Source organism: Acaromyces ingoldii (genome assembly GCF_003144295.1).
Source record: "Acaromyces ingoldii strain MCA 4198 unplaced genomic scaffold FA10scaffold_6, whole genome shotgun sequence".
Classification (NCBI taxonomy): domain Eukaryota; kingdom Fungi; phylum Basidiomycota; class Exobasidiomycetes; order Exobasidiales; family Cryptobasidiaceae; genus Acaromyces; species Acaromyces ingoldii.
Window position 1 is genome coordinate 382,818 of NW_020290252.1, and position 16,800 is coordinate 399,617.

General features: G+C 58.2%; 8 protein-coding genes across 8 annotated transcripts; 3 read left to right on the top strand and 5 right to left on the bottom strand.

Moving 5' to 3' along the window:
- The first annotated feature begins 4 nt into the window (after window positions 1–4).
- FA10DRAFT_303880 (hypothetical protein) lies at window positions 5–3,365 on the top strand. The gene is made up of 2 exons (XM_025525294.1): window positions 5–521; window positions 594–3,365. Exons 1-2 carry the CDS (start codon window positions 83–85, stop codon window positions 3,137–3,139), a joined length of 2,985 nt encoding a protein of 994 aa, XP_025374991.1. The 5' UTR covers window positions 5–82; the 3' UTR covers window positions 3,140–3,365.
- Window positions 3,366–3,386: 21 nt separating this feature from the next.
- On the bottom strand, window positions 3,387–5,639 carry FA10DRAFT_303881 (hypothetical protein; the record flags this gene model as incomplete). The annotated part of the gene is made up of 4 exons (XM_025525295.1): window positions 3,387–3,407; window positions 3,477–3,611; window positions 3,688–4,036; window positions 4,462–5,639. 4 exons carry the CDS (start codon window positions 5,637–5,639, stop codon window positions 3,387–3,389), a joined length of 1,683 nt encoding a protein of 560 aa, XP_025374992.1.
- Window positions 5,640–5,832: 193 nt separating this feature from the next.
- FA10DRAFT_269078 (mitochondrial carrier) lies at window positions 5,833–7,636 on the bottom strand. The gene is made up of 7 exons (XM_025522604.1): window positions 6,885–7,636; window positions 6,613–6,817; window positions 6,540–6,548; window positions 6,448–6,462; window positions 6,093–6,391; window positions 6,010–6,034; window positions 5,833–5,937 (listed from the first exon to the last, which is right to left on the bottom strand). Exons 1-7 carry the CDS (start codon window positions 7,331–7,333, stop codon window positions 5,887–5,889), a joined length of 1,053 nt encoding a protein of 350 aa, XP_025374993.1. The 5' UTR covers window positions 7,334–7,636; the 3' UTR covers window positions 5,833–5,886.
- A 262-nt stretch (window positions 7,637–7,898) lies between these two features.
- On the top strand, window positions 7,899–9,385 carry FA10DRAFT_269079 (NAD(P)-binding protein). Its single transcript, XM_025522605.1, has 4 exons — window positions 7,899–8,146; window positions 8,217–8,492; window positions 8,560–8,999; window positions 9,073–9,385. Exons 1-4 carry the CDS (start codon window positions 7,922–7,924, stop codon window positions 9,179–9,181), a joined length of 1,050 nt encoding a protein of 349 aa, XP_025374994.1. The 5' UTR covers window positions 7,899–7,921; the 3' UTR covers window positions 9,182–9,385.
- Window positions 9,386–9,707: 322 nt separating this feature from the next.
- FA10DRAFT_269080 (mitochondrial carrier) lies at window positions 9,708–11,021 on the top strand. Its single transcript, XM_025522606.1, has 3 exons — window positions 9,708–9,784; window positions 9,859–10,480; window positions 10,553–11,021. The coding sequence occupies exons 1-3, from the start codon at window positions 9,764–9,766 to the stop codon at window positions 10,993–10,995; spliced, it is 1,086 nt and encodes a 361-aa protein (XP_025374995.1). The 5' UTR covers window positions 9,708–9,763; the 3' UTR covers window positions 10,996–11,021.
- A 154-nt stretch (window positions 11,022–11,175) lies between these two features.
- Window positions 11,176–13,717, bottom strand: FA10DRAFT_288507 (hypothetical protein; the record flags this gene model as incomplete). The annotated part of the gene is made up of 5 exons (XM_025524209.1): window positions 11,176–12,291; window positions 12,358–13,011; window positions 13,085–13,156; window positions 13,224–13,280; window positions 13,346–13,717. The coding sequence occupies 5 exons, from the start codon at window positions 13,715–13,717 to the stop codon at window positions 11,176–11,178; spliced, it is 2,271 nt and encodes a 756-aa protein (XP_025374996.1).
- A 376-nt stretch (window positions 13,718–14,093) lies between these two features.
- On the bottom strand, window positions 14,094–14,667 carry FA10DRAFT_176430 (hypothetical protein). The gene is made up of 3 exons (XM_025518273.1): window positions 14,495–14,667; window positions 14,377–14,427; window positions 14,094–14,276 (listed from the first exon to the last, which is right to left on the bottom strand). Exons 1-3 carry the CDS (start codon window positions 14,538–14,540, stop codon window positions 14,167–14,169), a joined length of 207 nt encoding a protein of 68 aa, XP_025374997.1. The 5' UTR covers window positions 14,541–14,667; the 3' UTR covers window positions 14,094–14,166.
- Window positions 14,668–15,673: 1,006 nt separating this feature from the next.
- Window positions 15,674–16,618, bottom strand: FA10DRAFT_303887 (hypothetical protein; the record flags this gene model as incomplete). The annotated part of the gene is made up of 1 exon (XM_025525296.1): window positions 15,674–16,618. One exon carries the CDS (start codon window positions 16,616–16,618, stop codon window positions 15,674–15,676), a length of 945 nt encoding a protein of 314 aa, XP_025374998.1.
- Window positions 16,619–16,800: the final 182 nt, after the last annotated feature.

Here is a 16,800-nt window from a genome sequence, read left to right on the forward strand (position 1 = left end):
CTCTCCACGTCCAGTAGTAGTAGTAGTAGTAGCAGAGGAGGAACGGTCGTGCGAGCAGCGCATTGATGGGAGATCAACGACGATGACGATTCTCACGCCGCTCGATCCTTCCTCATCCTCTTCCTCTTCCCCAGCGACGCCAGAGGAGGGGGAGCACCCGCTTAAAGTGAAGCGAGCCGAGGCAATCGAGGCGCAGCGCCGACTCGCGACGCTCAACGCGACCCTGCAGCAGCTCCAGGAGCTCAAAAAGCGCCAGTCCGACGATGCCTGGTCCACCGCCACCACGTTGTCTTCGGCTGCCTCGTCTGACGATGGAGAGGAGGATGAAGAGATGCCCTCGACGCCGACCTCGGGTGCAGGGATCGTGAGGATCAACGTCGATGCGGCCGACGCCGTCATCGCTGCCGGCTCGTCACTCGTCGATGACTCGGCGCGCATTAGTGTGGACAGCCAGACGGGCAAGCGCATCGTTGAGATGCGGGTCGACGAAGCCATTGGACTGCTCTCAAGAAACAAGTCTGGTATGTCATGACTTTCTACCTTTCCCTTGCTCTGTACCCGATGCAGGACTGACGAGCCTCCTTCTTTACCAGCTCTCGAGGAGCGGGTGGCGCAGCTGCGAGACGAGGTGGTGCAGCTGGCGCGACAGACTCTGGCCGAGCACGTCGAAAAGGGGGCATTGCCCTTTCTTCCCCTGGGTGATCAGGGCGAAGGCGAAGAGGGAGCAACGGGCCCAAAGACGGAGATCGACGATGAGGGAAAGGCCGTCAATGAGGACGGCTTGCCGTTTGTCGATCCGATTGAGCAACTTGGAGACGAAGAAGAAGAAGGGCAAGTGAGGAAACCGGCGCCGCTCGTGCCGTTTGTCAGGGAGCCGAGGGAGGATAGACGGGCATGGATGGAGTCGATCCTCGGTGAGCTTGAGGAGGAGGAGGAGCTGGACGAGAGCGAAGACGTGGCCCAAGCCAAGGCGCCTCTCGACGTCGACGTCGACGAGGAAGAAGACGGCGACGAAGAGTCAGAAGACAAGCAAGCCAGGCCGACGTTGAAGCGCAAGCTTTCCTCGGCCAATCGTCCACCGCCCACCAAGTCTGTGCTCAAGCGCACGAGCCCGCCCCCGCCACCCTTGCCGAAATTCGGCTCGTCGGGCATCCGAAAGGGCTTCCTCAACCTCAATCCAAGTAGCCCAGCCGCGGAGCGGAGCAGCGATTTTGTCGGTCGGGAGTTCTTTCCCGACTCAGGATCTTCTGTTGCCTCCTCGAGGATGAGTCGGTCGAGCAGCCTCACGGGCAGCCGCAACGAGCCGGAGACGCTGTCGGACCGCATGACGCGCAGCGTCGAGCTGCCCAGCGCCGCCCGAGCCAGCTTCTCATCGCCAAAGAAGCAGGTCCGGATTCAGTCACCCGAGCGTGAGAGACATCGGCCTGAACGTTCAGCTGCGAAGCAAAGCTCGTCGAGGATTGCAAGAGCGACACGCGACGTTGCGGAAGACTCGACAGAAGAGGAGGAGGCCAGGCAGCTGCTGGAACTCATGGGCATCAGCGCGATTCGGGGCCACCCGCAAGGCCAGGAAATCATACAGGGTCTTGCAGAGAGCAATCGGCTCAGGAAAGAGGCGAGCAAGATGAACGTGGAGGGCCAGGCCGAGGCGTCAAGCAGCAAGAAGGCGGCGGCGGTCGGAGAGAGCGTGGTGGAGAGGGACCCAGGGCGACAGGGGCAAAGCACAAGCAGCAGCAGCAGCAGCAGCAGCAGCGGCTTCAAGCGCGGGTTCCTCAATGCAGCACCGAAAGTGACACCGAGAAAGAGCGTCAACCAAGGGGCGCTGTCGGACGTCGTCAAGGAAAGGCCACTCCCTGCTGGGCCTCGGCAGTCCAAGGGCATGACGGCGCTGGACAGAGCCTCGCAATCGGATGAGCCGCTGGAGCGGGAGAGAGAACAAATGGGTCTGACACCAAGCGTACCGCATGCCAGACCAAGCAAGGCGTACGCTGCCAAGCTCGAGGAGAGGAGGAAAGCGGCAGAGGGTGGTCAAAGCCGCGATCAGGAGTCAGTCGTCAAGGGCCAAGAGGGGGAGGTCAAGGAAGCGAGACCGGGGGGCAAAGTTCGCTTTGGAGGTATCGAAGCAGTCAGCACGCGCGACGACGACGAAGACGACGACGACGCTGATGCCAACATGGAGGAGACATACCGTCGACAGGTGATTGGGACCGAGCCCACCGATTTCGACTCAGATGACGACGAAGCAGGCATGGCAGAGATCGAAGCTATGAAGGAGCAGCAGCTTGACCCGGAAGAGCTCGAGGCGCTTGGTCTCGGTTCGGACCTCAGCGACGACGACGATGACGGGTATGACAGCGATGACATTATGGCTCTCGCTCCGTCCTTCAACGCCGACGAGTCTTCGTTTGGAGGGAACGAGGAGCTGAAGCGTGAATATCTCAAAGCTAAGGAGCGTTGGAGCTTCCTGACCGGGGAGCGCCAGAACAAAGGAGCGGATGAGGAATACCAGGAGGGCGAAGGGCAGGATCTCGTTGCTGCCGACGAGAATGAGGACCTGCTGGACGAGGACGGCAAGCGAGTGAGCAGATTCAAGAAGGAGCGGGCCAAGCGAGTGGCTTTGGGAAAGGGCGCGCCCATCTCTAACGAGCTCGGGTCTAAGCATCGAAGCGGCGCAGTCAGCTCTTCTTCTTCCTCCATCGAGGACAAGGACAGAAAAGCAGATGAAGCGGGTCACGAGCTCGCGCATCTCCTCGAGAGTGCACAAAATGCCGGTCCCGCTGCTCAGGAAGGTGAACAGGGGCAGGGACCAGTCATGGTCATTCCCTCCATGGCCAATGTGCGCTTTCCCAAGGGCGGCGACCTTGTCGAGGACGAGTCGAAAGGAATGCCGGGCAAAGTCCAGCTAGAGGGCGAGAGCGACGATGACGAAGATAGGCTGCACGAAGTTATGCGCATGCGGCTCCAGGAGAGAGACGCATACAGGGACAGAAAGGGAGCCATGACAGCTGGCGAAAAGAACGGGACAACAAAGGTGACGGAGAAGCCACCAGAGGTCGTCGCTGCTCCCTCTCCGCCTGCAACAAAGAAAAAGGAGAGCTTGTTCAAAGCCAGGCTCAAGGACAATGCCTTCACCCATTAATGCTTCTTCTCGATGATTATTTTACCCACAGCATGCACACACCCCTCAATCATTCTCATCTTCATTCTTGTACTTTCAATTCTCGCAATGTGTGTTCGCCAGGTACATCCTTCTCCTCTCGCAACACAACACATAGAGGAAGTGGTGATTCTTCATTCACAGATGTGTGGCGGACTCGGGGTCTCGTCGATGATGTTTGTACACGAAATTGTCGTGGCTTGTTTCTACACTTTGTCAAGTCGCTTATCTAGTTGTCTTCACTCTCTCCCTTGTAGGAGAAGAGATCATGAGTCAGCGTCGAGCTACAGGAGCCAGCCAGGAAGACGGCGACACTCACCAAGCTGAGCTTAGCGCGCTTGCGGCTTCTCCTGCAAATGCGGCACTCGCAGAACCGCTTCCAGAGGCTGCTCAGTCTGATCCTCGGACGGTGGTGGAATGGGACGGACCTCAGTGGTCCAAAGACCGCCTCTGTCTGCGCAGAAGAGAAACGTGAGTGAGCCCAACTGCTTGCACTACAGAAAAATAGTGTAATTCTTAGGAGCCCTCACCACATCAATTGCCTCTTGTCTGCTCTTACACAGCGCAAGCCGATTCTCCCACTCGCGCCTGTCCCTCTCTGTGAGTTCGTGGGGCTCCATTGGCCTGCCGCCTTCCGACGATTCGCTATCCCACACGGTCGCTTCCAGCACGGCAAAGCGTGCCGTACCCCAGATGGCATAATCTGCCCTTTCGTCCTCGAGAGCTCTGATGGCGTCCGCAATTCCGACGGCGGCTGCGTATCGCACAATCTGCCCATTGATCTCCTCCCAGACCGTGGGCAGCAGATCTTGCAGCCCCTCGTCAAATTCTTGAAACGAGGAAAAATTGTCAAAGGAGCCGAGATACCGTTCGATAAACCTGTAATGACCAACAGTCAGACGAGAAGGCGATTGCAACGGCGAGGAAAGGAATCGGTGAACTCAGCTCGTCTTTGTTGCAAAGATAGAGAGCGTCTCTCTCTTGCTCCTGCCGGCCTGAGAGAAAGGGGTGAGACGAGTGGTGTCGTATTGTCAAACAAGACGGGGAACGCTCACGCTGCCTGTAGTTTGCATTCGAATGTGCCAAACTAAGAAGGGATTGTTCGTACCTCTCGAGGACCACACCGATCGTTTGTTCCATGGCCTGACGCCTCGACCTGTAGACAATGGGGCCAAACGTGTGGGCGAAAAAAATAGGCCAGTATCTCCGGTCATTCCTCGTCTGTTCAATAGCTCGACGGAGGCTGGGAGAGAGAAGAAGAGTCACAATGGGTGGACGCCATGCCAGGAGCATGAAAGACTCACATCTCGAGGAGCTTGGGTGAGGGACGAGGCTGCCCATCCGCGGAGGCAACGTGAAAGGCTGGATGAAGCCAGTCTGGAAACAGGCCTAGACCAGGCCTGCAGAGTGGTACGGGAAGGCCGCGAGGCAGCGTTGTGATCCACATATGCTCTCCTTCAAAGCCACGCATGGGGGCGACTCGTCTCGATAGGGGCAGCGCAGCTTCGTTGGCTGCACCTTGAATTTGCGAAGACCCAGCTTCGGAGACTTGAGACCCATCGTCGCTCAGCTCATCTTCTGCAACGTCTTTGAAGTCGTCCGAGTCTGCACATTCGGATTCGGCATCGTTCTGGTTCTCGCTCTGGATTGCTGCCAGCATTGATCCGACGCCTCGTTCAACATCGGAAGGAATGGCAGACCAGACACTTTCAAGCAACTTTGGGTCGACGCCCATCATCGATTGCTGTAGATGCCGGTTCAATGCAGCTTTTGCAGAGTTTTCGTCCTGGTCAGGGCAATCGACGAGCTTTTCTTTTCCATTCTTGCGCCTCGCTGTCTTGGACGAGACCGAAGCCTCTTCTGCTGAGCCGTCGTCATCATCGTCGACACTGTCTCTCTTTCCCTCTTCGTCTTCGCAGCAACACTCGTCAGTGTCTGTCGATCGATAACGCTTGTATCCCCGTGGCGTTTTCCACAGCTTGGTGTCGGGCGAGACCGAGGACGTCCTTATAATTTGGCCGATCACAGGAGGCGAGACAGGTTGCTGCGCAGTCATGGCAACATTGGTTCTGCTTGGAATCGCATCACTAAGGTTGCCAAAGGGGACGGGTTGCTTGCTTGTCGCCTTGTCGCCCTTCTCCCAACTTGTTGTGTTCGTCTCGATGACCTGGTGGCAAGATTGTGCGCCAATGGCTTCCAAGTCACCTGTCAATGGACCAGTCTCGAGCAGAATCGAGGCCCCATGCATCCCATTGTCCTTGTCTTCTTCTGTGATCTCCAAGACAATGGGCGGATGAAACACTTCGCCGACCTCGTCGTCAACCATCTCAACCTTGGCATTGACTGGATCTAGAATGCTGGCACTGTCAGCACCGGGCGACAAAGACGACAGGGACGTAGTCGGCGTCTTTTCGGTGCTCGACGCGCTCGACTGGTCGCCACTCGAAATGGTGGGCGACACCGGTGGAGTTTTCTTGCCCATGTTGTAGCGCCCTGGGGAATACCAGGGAAGGCCACTTTACGGGAGGGTGGAGCTGATAGACCCGCCGCGATGGTCAATCGTGTTCGTAAGGAGGTAAGAGGGAGGAAAGAGAGGAAGAAGTTGCTTCATCTCCAACTGCGAGCTGTCGAGCCCCTCCGCTGCGCCGCGCACAGACCTGTCCGTGCATTCCAAAGCCCCCTCTGTATCTATTGCTCTTTCTATCAGTACACCATATACAGGAGACAGTCTATAAGCCCCACTTCTGTAAGGCGTCTCTCGTCGATTCAAAGGTGATGAACTGGAGCCGCCAAGGAAACGACAGCCGTCAGCCAGTCAAATTCAGAGAGGAAGGCGAATGGCGACAACTCACCAGGACCGCATTCACCGGCAACGCCCTGGGCAACCTCGTCAGTCTGGAGCGTAACGACAAGCATTTGGCTCTGCTCTGCTCACCGGACAATCGTAGGTCCAACGCCGGCAAGAAAGGCCTTAGATCCGCCTTCGCGATACGTCTGCGCGGCTGCACGGGCAAAGGCGCTCTTCGGCGGCCACAGCGACGATGACCAAGACGACGGAGGCGCGTCAGTTGCCTGAACACGCGTCTTGACGACATCAGCGCCAAAGGTCGATAGCCAGCCGACAAGGCCCGCTAACCCTCCCGAGAGGGCCAGCTCCAGGCTGGTCAGCCTACGAGGTTGGCCGTCTCGGCCGTCGTGAAGGGAAAGTAAGGCTCGATTGAAGACTTCGTATGCCTGCGTGCGCCTGGGTTCAGCCGCTGGAAGCCAGTCATGCGCCTGAACAGACTTACGAGAAAGTAAGGGCCCTGTGCAAGAGTAAGAAAGGGAGAGTGGAATCAGGACAAAGCGAACGCGGAAGAACGAGACGTGAGCGATGACCTACGTAGCCGAGCTGTTGCATCGCAGATAGGTCAGTGAAGCGACTCTTTGTTTGACACTGCCCATAGAGGACTCACATCTCGGATGCAGGTGCAGCCAAAGCCGCGATAGAGGCCTCGAAGACCTCCTTTCTTCCAGATGTCGCGCACGACATCGATTGTCCGAGGCTCGGCAGTCGGCGGTCTCTGGACAACAGAGGCTGCTGTAGACGGAGTAGCCCCTGAGGCAGGGAAAGAGAGCTGCTGCCGGATCTTGATGAGGTCAATTGGAGATGTGATGAGGCTGATCCAGACAGAATCACCGTCAGCCTTCTTTGCACCTAGCCTCGGTGATGGTGCGAAGGACTCACGCTGTGACGACGCCGCTCGCGCACCCGGCAAGAAAGATGTGCATCAAGCTCGTTGGCTCCTTCATCGTCGGCTCGCGGCTCTCCAGAAAGCGGAGTGCTATCCCATAGACGCCAAAGACGGATGCATTCATGGCGGCCACGCCGAGCATGGGCGAGGTGATGCCCTTGAACAGGCCCGTCACGCTCTCCTCCCTGACGATGGTCCGCAGCGCATCCAGCGCGGAGCGATATCGCCGCCCATCAGCGACGCCATTCTGCAGCAGCAGCGGGGTCGTTGACGTCGTCGGAGCCGAGGGTCTTGCACTTGAGCCCTTCGTCTCTTGGGCTTGGGCCTGGAGTCGCGTCTTGACCGTGTCGAAGGGATGGCCGGCCACGAGGCTGGCGATGCCTGCCACGGTGCCCGCGACAAAATCGACGAGGGCCGAGGGCGGCGTCACCCCTTCTGCCATATTCTCCTCCCCTTCCGCCCTGTCGGCTTCCTCGAGCTTTCTCCCTCGCCTCGTCCACCACACTACTACCCTAATGTGGCTCCGATCAAGAAGAATCTCCTATCGCCGCTCCATTCCCCTCTCGCTCCACGTCTTCCGCGGAGATGACAAGCCCTGTCTGACAGCCTCGACTACGTCCGAATGGCAGGTGCACTTCCACAGCCGAGCTTACGGACGTAGGAGCAGCTGCAGCTAGAAAGCCAAATTCGAGATGAAACAGGAGAGACGCCGGAGTGGCTGGCTGGCTGTAGCACACTTTCTTCTTTGACGGGCCAGTTTTTCCGGTAAACCCAACTTCTTCGCGTCTTGGTCCACGCTCGGAATTCGGATGCGCTGTCGAGCCGGACTACCCTTGTCTGCCATTTCTTCTTTTTATTTTGGGTGGAGGGGCAGAGAGAGAGGGAGGAAAAGAGAGAGGGCCGAGGCAGGTTTCTCCACGGCTGCGAGAAGTGGCGCGGTGGGGTCCAGTCCTCCGTATAAGAAGAAAGCCGGCCAGTCGATCGACCCGTCCTTGCCACACATCGACCACTGGAATCAATACAACCCATCATGGCAACGACGCAGCTTCCCAAGACGAACAAGGAGTGGATCCTCAACGAGTACGTTAAGGGGCCCATCTCCGACAAGACGTTCTCCCTCAAGGAGTCGCCAGTTGAAACGACGGTACCCGACGGAAAGGTCCTCGTCAAGGTTCTCACCCTGGGCCTTGAACCGGCCATCAGGCCGTCTCTCTCGGATGAGCCGAGCTACCGAGCGCCTCACCCCCTCGGCACCGTGAGTCACTTGCCTTCTCTTCCCTTAAGCCTTGCTTCACAACGACTGACCGAGATGACCCACTCAACAGCCGGTTTGGGCATACGGAATCGGCGTTGTTGCCGCGACGTCCACGCCGAGCACGCATCCCGTGGGAAGCAAGGTCGTCGGACTTCTGTCGTGGTCGCAATATGCTCTCGCCGATGCCACCGCTCTTCGGCCTTACAATGAGCAGATCGGCCTCCAGCACCTCTCTGCGCTGGGTGCACCCGGTCTGGCCGCCCACATCGGTCTCTTCAACAATGTCGGCATGAAGAAGGGCGAGGTCGTGCTGGTCAGCGGTGCAGCTGGTGCAACTGGTTCCATTGTGAGTGCCAGTTTCGTCTTGCTCAGCCATCTCTGTGGGCTGATCGATGCATACACGTATTCATCAGGTCGTCCAACTCGCCAAGGCCGCCGGTGCATCCAAGATCATTGGCGTGGCCTCCAAGAGCAAGTGCCAATCTGTCGTGGACAACGGAGCCGACGTCTGCCTCGACTATGGCGCTCCCAGCTTCGAGGAGGATCTCATCAAGGCCACCGAGCGAAAGGTCGATGTCTTCTTCGACAATGTCGGAGGCCTCGTCCTCGACGCTGCGCTGGTGTGCATGGCCAAGCAGGGCCGCATCAGCGTCTGCGGTGCCATCTCGGGCTACCAGAGCATCGGAGGCGACAAGAGTCAGGTGTACGCCCTCAAGAACCACACGATGATCCTTCGTTCTGTCCTCACAGTCAAGGGCTTCATCGTCATGCCTCCCTACACGTCCCAGGAGGGTATTGGCAAGGCCGTTGCCGAGCTGGGAAAGGCCGTCGTGGAGGGCAAGGTCAAGACGAGGTCGGTATTCCGCGTGCTTGCTCCAGCTGCGTTCATCTAGGCTGACCCTTTTCTCCTTCTCTTGTGCCATCAGCATCTACAAGTTCCCCGAAGAGGGCGTCGAGCACGTCCCTGCGGCTCTTCATGGCCTCTTGACGGGCCAGAACACGGGCAAGATGACAATCAAGATTGCCGATGAGTGAACAACGAGAATTCTCTACCAATGTATTAAAATGAAACGACGAAATCGACAAAAAGAGCTGGCATGTATGCACCCCTTCTTAAGAAGCCCAGCGTGGATTGTGCTGTGATTAGGCGGCTCCTCAATATGTAATGAAGCGCAGGACCCTATTGGGTTGCTCAATCTTTGCTACGTTTCCCTCAGCCGACTGTCCATGGGTGTAATTGGACAGCGTGATGAATAGGCAGCAGGTGTCTCTTTCTCTCAGATACTCCCCTCTTCTCCTCCGTCCGAAACGTCTTCCCTTCCAAGAGAAATCGCGTCGCTCGCTGTGGAGCACCCCCTAGAACCTCAGCTTCGTTGCACTTCTCCACTCCACCGAAGAGGGAAAGGATGATGCGGTGATGGTGGAAGACAAAAAATTGTCGAAGTCCGTTTCTTCTCTGCAGAGGCTCAAATTTGCGTGAGAGCGACATTCTTCGACACGTGACACAGAAAGTTATTGGCGCGTGCGTCTCTCTCTCCACCGGTGACCCTTGTGCGGTCCGTGCCGGATCGCCTCCACCGCCATCCGCATTCGCTCACCTCGCCGGCCTACATCCCCATGTCGTCCGAGTCTGATCTCGTGAGTACTGGCGTTGGCAGTCTGAAGCACAAGCAGACAGTGGATGGCTGATGCTGTCGTCGTTGCAATCTTAGCCGCCCTTTGCCCAGGCCACGGCAGGCGCTGCGGGGTCTGTCGTGTCCAACACCATCGTATACCCCCTGGACCTCCTCTCGACGCGCCTCCAGACCCAGTCCTCGTCGTCCTCGTCGTCGTCTGGCAGTGGCAAGGGAAAGCCCGGCATCTATGGCGCGCTGTCGGAAATCGTGCGGACAAAGGGCGTCGGCGGCCTCTACCAGGGCTGGGCCGCTGACTCGATGAGCAACACGCTGTCCAACTTTTTCTTCTTTTACTTTCGAGGCTTTCTCATCGAAAAGGTTCTTGCGCGCAAGTCGGCCCGACAGGCCGCGGCGCCGACGTCTCGAGGTGAGAAGTCGGCGACGGCGGCCATTACCCTGAGCGCGGCCGAGGACCTGGCCGTGGGCATGCTCGCGGGCATTGCCTCGCGCTTCTTTACCACGCCGCTCAGCAACGTCACCGTCCGGCACCAGACGAGCGCGACGGCCAAGGAGAAGGAGGGCACCAATGCCAAGGGCAAGGAAAAGGAGGTGGAGAAGCGCGACAATGACAGTGACAGCGACGAAGAGGGCGAATACGGCGACGGGCCGGGGATCGTCGAGACGCTCAAGCAGATTGTCGAAGAGAAAGGCGTCGCAGGTGAGCAGGAGCCAGTCCCGTTGAGGTCCTGTTCCATTTGCTGACTGCTACAATGGCTCCTTTTGCTAACAGGGCTCTGGTCGGGTTATGAGACGGCCGTGCTGCTCAGCATCGCGCCTGCCCTCACGTTCTACAGCACCTCACTGATCTCGCAGGCCTTCCTCCCGCGCGCGTCGCGCGACTCCCCCTCGTCCTGGCAGACGTTCCTCGTCAACGCATCGGGAAATGCCACGTCGACGGCGATCCTGTTCCCCCTCATGCTCAGCAAGACGCGCCTGCAATGGCGCAGCCCGTCGGGCCGAAAGGTGTACCGGAACCTAGCCGACGTCGTGCGCAAAACGATGCGCAGAAACGGCATAAAAGGCCTCTACCAAGGTCTCGAGTCGCAGCTGCTCAAGGGCCTCGTGTCGCACGGGACAACGATGGTCGTCAAGCAGCGCGTCGAGGCTCTCTTTACCTTCTTGTACCTCGCCCTGCGTGCCAGGAGCAGACGGCTGGCTCAGCAGGCAGCCTGACCCGAATGCATGTTTGTTCTTTCCCATTCTTCTCTTTCCTTAGTGCTCACCTTTGAAAAACAGCCAAAGGCAGGTAAAACATCGGGAGAAAAGGAGAAGGAGAGAAAGAAAGAAAGAGGGCAGACAATGAACAGATAAGGACACATTCCATCCATCAGCAAGAGCATACATATGATCGCATCAGGCCCCCCTCTTTGCTTGGGCCCGCGCCAGGCTGCTCTCGGGCATGGCGTCCGGCCGCGTGTTGGCCGCGCCGACAGCTACGCCATGATCGTCTTCGATGCGGTCGATTTCCTCCTTTGCCTCTTTCCAGCTCTCGAGGTTGACCCTGCAGAACTCGCGGTGAAGCTTTGCAAATTGCAATGCCATGTCTCTAAAATCGGCCACCTTTTGCCGCTGGAACCGGTCCAGGTCCGCCTGGATGGCCTGGGTGGCGTATTTGAGATCGCCTGCAGTGAGCTTGAGGGCTTCTTCCAGCTGGGCGCACTGGTCCTTGAGCCGGGAGATGGTGTTCCGCCGAGTCGCCTCGGGATCGACGTCCATGACGCTGTGGAATGTCTGGCTGAGCGCACCGAGCAAGCCACCGCCACTGCTGCCGCCGCCTCCAGATCCATGCCCAAGCCCGCCGCCCGCTGCGCCAGAGCCGCGAGCACCGCCGGCACTGCCCCCCATGCTCGTGCCCCTGCGTCCATGTAACGAGCCGCGGCCCAGGCTGCTGGCCGCGGCGCCGAACGCGCCTCCACGGCTCTGAGAAGCGCTGCCGATGCGGCTGTTGGGACCGCTGAATGCACTCCCGCCATTGGTCGCCGTCGGCGGGCTCTGCGGCCTCGAGCTCGACGGGCTTCCATTCACGCTGGGGTCCGTCCACTCCTCGCTGTCGCCCAGCGTCGATGCTGCCTTTTGGTTAGGACTCATCGACGTCGATGCTGGTGGCGATGGCTCGTTGTTCTCGGCCGCTGAGCCATACAAGCTCTTGCGCATCGTATGGCTCCGGCTGTTGACGCTGTCCCAGACGCCATCCCGGCCGAGCGCCGGCTGCGTCTGGTTGCCGATGCCCGTGTGATTGTCAGCGACGAGACCGCGTCCGCCGCTCTCGAGGGCAGAGTTGAGCCGGTTGGCCTCCATCTCGATTCGCTCCAGCTCCTCGAGCTGCATCCGTTTGGCTTCCAGCGCGTCCTCGGCCAGCTCGAACTGAAGGTGCTTGAGGTGGCGCCACTTGAGGAGCTTCTGTAAGATTGAGCCAAATTGCGAGTATTCGTTGAGTGGCTCCGTGAAGAGAGTCTCCCATTCTTGAAGCTGTCAGATGAGAGGCGTGAGCGGCGAGCCAAAAATGCAGGAGCAAAGGCCAGACATTCAACGTACCATGCTCCCAATGGCCATAAACGTTGAATCGGCTGCCAAGCCCGTCTTTTCAATGGCTGTGGCCAGCGGACCACTCTCGCTCAGGCTAAAGACGTTGAGCACGGCACCCAGCTCGGCATAGTCGCTCGCCGCCTCGCCCCACCGCCGCACCACTCTCCGGTTTGTCTTATCGAGGCTCGTCTGGATGTGGTTCTTGAAGCGCTCCGTGAAGCCCTCGCTGTCGAGGAAGCGCTGGTTGGGGTTCCTCAGGGGCGTCGAAGTGCTGTTGGGTGGGATGGGGAGGGCGAGATAGGCCGGCGAGGCGTGCGGAGACGAAGGGTCCTGCGCAGGCGCTCGGAGGTTCGACTTGGGCAGCGTCGACAGCGGCGGGCTGTTTGTAATCTCGTGCCAGCTCCACCGTCCATCGAGGAAGCGCCGGAACACGACACTCTTGCCCAGTCTCTCGTGGTCCTTGACCCTGTTGAGGAAGACCTGGAGCATTCGCCTCCTCCGTGCAATGATGGTCGCGTCCTCCTTGGCCCTAGACTGCTTGGCGGCATAGTCGCTCAGGCTGTGCTTCTGCGGAATCGGGGGCACAATAACGGTCGGGTGCAGGGCAACGAGAGCGTCCCGCAGCGATGCAAACTCGCTGTATCGTCTCTTTGACGAGAGCGACTGCGCAGTCACCAGCGTCAGCCTCCTCTGCCTTTGTCCATTGGTATTAGCCCCTAGCTAGACTCCCACTCACCCCGCAACGAATCAAATATGCGATAAAGGTCCCCGCACCGACACCATCCGACGTCTTTTGGGCATCGATGATCTTTTGATAGCCAGTGATCAGCACATATAGAACCAGCATTGTGTGACGAAGCTCGCACGAAACTCACTGCAACAGGCTCGTCAGGGATCTCGGGCGCAGTGCCTGCGTCAGGGAAGGCGGACGACTTCAAGCACGCAGTGAGCACCACAATACGCTGCGAAAAGACGCTCAGCATCTTTATCCACTTACTTGTAGCGACGACGTCTGAGCACCCCGCTCCGTCATCGTCGATGCTGGCCCCTGCTTTGCGCTCGAGACTGGAGCTGGAATCGCCGACGTCTCGCCACCCCAGCCTCCCTCGTCGAGGTAGGCAGCACCGCCCGACTCTGCGCCGGTCTCTCCCAGCTGTGCAGTCCTGAGCTGCTCCTCCCTTGAAGCATCCGTTGTCTCGACTGCCCCCTCAGTCCCTGTTGGCTGTGCTGCTGGTGCTGGTGCAGCTGATGCCGCCTCCCCTTTTGTCTCTCCTTGTCCCTCTTGGCGCGCTTCCTCCTCGTCAATCTGAAAGGGGTCGATCGACTCGGATCCCTTGCCTTCCTCCTGGGCTCTTGACGACGAAGACATTTCGTCGCTGTCGTTGCTTGCCAAGAGTGGAGCGAGAGCGGAGGCCAAAGGACAAGGGGGGAGGGCTGCTGAGGCCCGCTTTGACGCGCCACGTGAGTAATTTCTGGCTCCACTCCACTCATGAGCGCTGGGGCAACGTTGAATGGTAGAGTGTGGTCGTAGGAGCCGAAGACGCTTACTGTTAAGAGAAAGGGCAGGGTGGGAGGGAGAAATATGGCCTAGGGCACCTTCCCTGTCTCACAGGCAAGCTTCCACACCAGCATTGACGACGAGAGGTTTTCAACACCAGACTTGCCATGAGTAAACCAGGCCATTTACTTCTTCACGCCTTACATTCTACTATCAAACAGATGGCCTGTCACTGTAAGCAATCTATGAATGCTGCGAGGCAGTCTCCACAAGGCTCAATGCAGGCATTGAATCCCACATGGAGTCAAAGTCAAGTTTTCTCAAGTGTTTTTCGGCCTGTTCAAAGAGGCGAAGCATCTCCTTGCGGGAAGAGAGCTGGCCTCTGACGGCGCTCTGGTCGACCCACACGACCTTGCGTAGGTCCTTTGCCCTAATCGGTTCAGTTTCAAAGTCATCGAGACGGAAGAGGTAAGCGGTCAGGTGATCTATTCCTGAGGGTTCTCCCTTCTTGCCTGCCTTTACGGTCCCACCTTCGGTCTTGAAGGGCCCCCCGAGACGAACGGCCTTGGCTTTGTAGCCAGCTTTGAGGGCTATGATTCAGCACCATGTCAAGAAGAAATTGGAAGCAATGAGGAGGGTAGAACCTACTCTCTTCCTTCAACTCTCGTCTGGCGCAACGCCGCGCGCTCTCCATAACTCCGGAGCTCTCGCTCTCGCTCTCACTCTCGTTCTCGTTCTCGTTCTCGTTCTCGTTCTCGTTCTCGTTCTCGTTCTCGTTCTCGTTCTCGTTCTCGCTCTCGCTTTTGTAGTCTTTCTCGCTCTTCGATTCCTTTTTGTTCTTCTCCTCGTTCTTGTTCTTCTTTCTCTTTATAGATCCTCGGGGGAAAATAAGGCCCTTGTCTTGTTCTCCAGTTTTGTGAGCACCGACGAGGACTGGGGATATATGTCATGATTTTCAGACATGCCGCCGAACAAATTTCTGATCGACTCACGGAAATGCCTGTCTGCTCTCATCACGATAGCGACGCACTTGGCGTGGCTAGCTGCTGCAAGGCCGCACGAGGTGACGGCAACGACGGACAGAGCCATCAAGAGGTTGAAGAGTCTCATCGAGTAGCCGAGTGGACGTGTGGTCGATATGGCGTGCTGAGTTTGGTAGAGTTGACTCTCCGTCTGAAGGACCTGCCTTTCAACGAGAGAGGAGGGGGATGTAATGCGAGGGAAGATTGAGACGAGGGAGTGAGGGAGGATGAAGAAGTGAGACGTGTATTCATCGCTTTTTAAAGCTACCTGGCGAACCTTGATGGGCGAGGGACCCTTGCGGTGCTTCAGGGGAGACCAGGTACAGATAAGGTGGGCGTCCCGAGGCCGCCATTCTCAGGCGTCAGAGTGTTCGGGGCTCGTCGTGACGCTGCTGGATAGCGTTTACAGGCCTGTTTATCCGTTTCCCATGTTCGTGGTACTTTAGCAGCTGATGCGCCACAGAGAAGAAAGAAAGAGAGAAAGATAGAGGCGATGCCGAAGATCCACAGTGAGGTCTCTTCCTCAGCAAGAGGCCAGTCGCAATGAATGAGAGCTGGTGCTTTGAGCTGCCCAAGCTGGAAAATTAATGCTTGCTCGAGCTGCTTGTTTGGCCCGTTCCGGTGGCGCACACGGATCTTGCTCAGCGGCACGAGAGCGAAGTCGATGGCGACATGGGCCCTGCGTAAACAACGAGTGGTGCCAGCGCCTTGGATCTCAACTCGAGACGTCCATCGGCAAGAGCTCGGTCTGTCAATTTGCTTTGGGCTGAAGGGGCTGTTGATCGAGGTACCTTGTACGCCGAGGTCAGAGCACGCCACAAACAGGGTGCATAAGGTGCAGTGCAAGCCCCGGGGCAGCTGCCGTATTTACTCCCTCGCCTTTGTCTCGTGCGAGACGGTGTGTCATTAAGGGAAAGCCCTTTTGAAGTTGCCAGCCCCGTGAAAGAAGCGACTCCTGCAGCTGGCTCTTCCGATTGCTTCTCGGATCGGTGAATGCGTCAACCGTCTGCACGGGGCCACCGTTCCGGGTGAGGGGCCTGACCACCATGCCGACAAGACGGCTTGCTACATCGACGTCATACGCCATCAGAGGCCCAAGCGTTGTTCTCTCTTTCCCATCGGGGCGTGTGGCTAGCCAGGCAACCACTTTGTCCTGTCTCTCTGTCGTTTGGTCAAAGAGAATGTGGACGGTGGCTTCGGCCAGGATCGAGGCGTATAGGGACCATCGCTGAAGCCTGCCTCCTTGGTCGCACATGTCGGCCAGCTGGCATTGCACCGGATCCGGAAGCTGGTCTAGCCTCGTCGAAAGGAAGCCCTCTCGAGCATCAGGCGCAACTGTACCCGGCATCGAGAGCTTGTTGCAACTTCCTTCTTCCGGCACGAAGCCCTCACGCTCGAAGATTGCCTTGCTCATCGGAGAGGCACCAAGGAAGACGCGGTCCACGCTGTCGTTGGATTGCTGCACATCCGCTAGGAGCCACCGAATGAGTGCCACACCATAGCCACGACGACGGTGCTGGGAAGGAGTGACAAACATGGCCAGATAGAGGGCACGCCCGCCGACGGAGGTCAAGACGCACGAGCAGAGGATGCGCTCGTCGTCCTCGTCGTCAACCAGGCAGAGATAGCGCGTCTGCGGGTGGAGGATCATCCGCCGCAGCATCTGTTCATTGAGAGGGTATCGCGCCTCTGCGCAGTGCGATGCGATGGTCGCTAGGTCGCCCTCGCGTACCTCACGGACGTGTGTCATGCTGCTTGCGAGGCCTAATGTTCGGGAGGTGTTGGTCCGAACGAGTCTTAATTCCTTCTGAAGTCGATATTCCACGTGTCGGAAGGATAGCATTTTATTAGCTTTGGCTGTCTCCTTTTACAGCAAGCGCCTTCTCGTCGTCGCACGACCTCAAAATCAAAGCAAGGACTGGACTTGACTGC

Bases quoted from the DNA above. Each gene is read 5' to 3' on its own strand.
- FA10DRAFT_303880 (XM_025525294.1), top strand. From the start codon at position 83: ATGACGATTCTCACGCCGCTCGATCCTTCCTCATCCTCTTCCTCTTCC. The intron at 522-593 runs GTATGTCATGAC...CTTCTTTACCAG, and splicing joins GCTCTCAAGAAACAAGTCTG to CTCTCGAGGAGCGGGTGGCG.
- FA10DRAFT_269078 (XM_025522604.1), bottom strand. From the start codon at position 7,333: ATGGCAGAAGGGGTGACGCCGCCCTCGGCCCTCGTCGATTTTGTCGCG. The intron at 6,035-6,092 runs GTGAGCAGAGCA...GAGGTTGCCCAG, and splicing joins GTTGGACCTACGATTGTCCG to GGCGTTGCCGGTGAATGCGG. The intron at 5,938-6,009 runs GTGAGTTGTCGC...TGGCGGCTCCAG, and splicing joins TGCCGGTGAATGCGGTCCTG to TTCATCACCTTTGAATCGAC.
- FA10DRAFT_269079 (XM_025522605.1), top strand. From the start codon at position 7,922: ATGGCAACGACGCAGCTTCCCAAGACGAACAAGGAGTGGATCCTCAAC. The intron at 8,147-8,216 runs GTGAGTCACTTG...CCCACTCAACAG, and splicing joins CGCCTCACCCCCTCGGCACC to CCGGTTTGGGCATACGGAAT. The intron at 8,493-8,559 runs GTGAGTGCCAGT...CGTATTCATCAG, and splicing joins CTGGTGCAACTGGTTCCATT to GTCGTCCAACTCGCCAAGGC.
- FA10DRAFT_269080 (XM_025522606.1), top strand. From the start codon at position 9,764: ATGTCGTCCGAGTCTGATCTC. The intron at 9,785-9,858 runs GTGAGTACTGGC...TTGCAATCTTAG, and splicing joins TGTCGTCCGAGTCTGATCTC to CCGCCCTTTGCCCAGGCCAC. The intron at 10,481-10,552 runs GTGAGCAGGAGC...TTTTGCTAACAG, and splicing joins CGAAGAGAAAGGCGTCGCAG to GGCTCTGGTCGGGTTATGAG.
- FA10DRAFT_176430 (XM_025518273.1), bottom strand. From the start codon at position 14,540: ATGGAGAGCGCGCGGCGTTGCGCCAGACGAGAGTTGAAGGAAGAGA. The intron at 14,428-14,494 runs GTAGGTTCTACC...TAGCCCTCAAAG, and splicing joins ACGAGAGTTGAAGGAAGAGA to CTGGCTACAAAGCCAAGGCC. The intron at 14,277-14,376 runs GTGGGACCGTAA...TGAACCGATTAG, and splicing joins GGGGCCCTTCAAGACCGAAG to GGCAAAGGACCTACGCAAGG.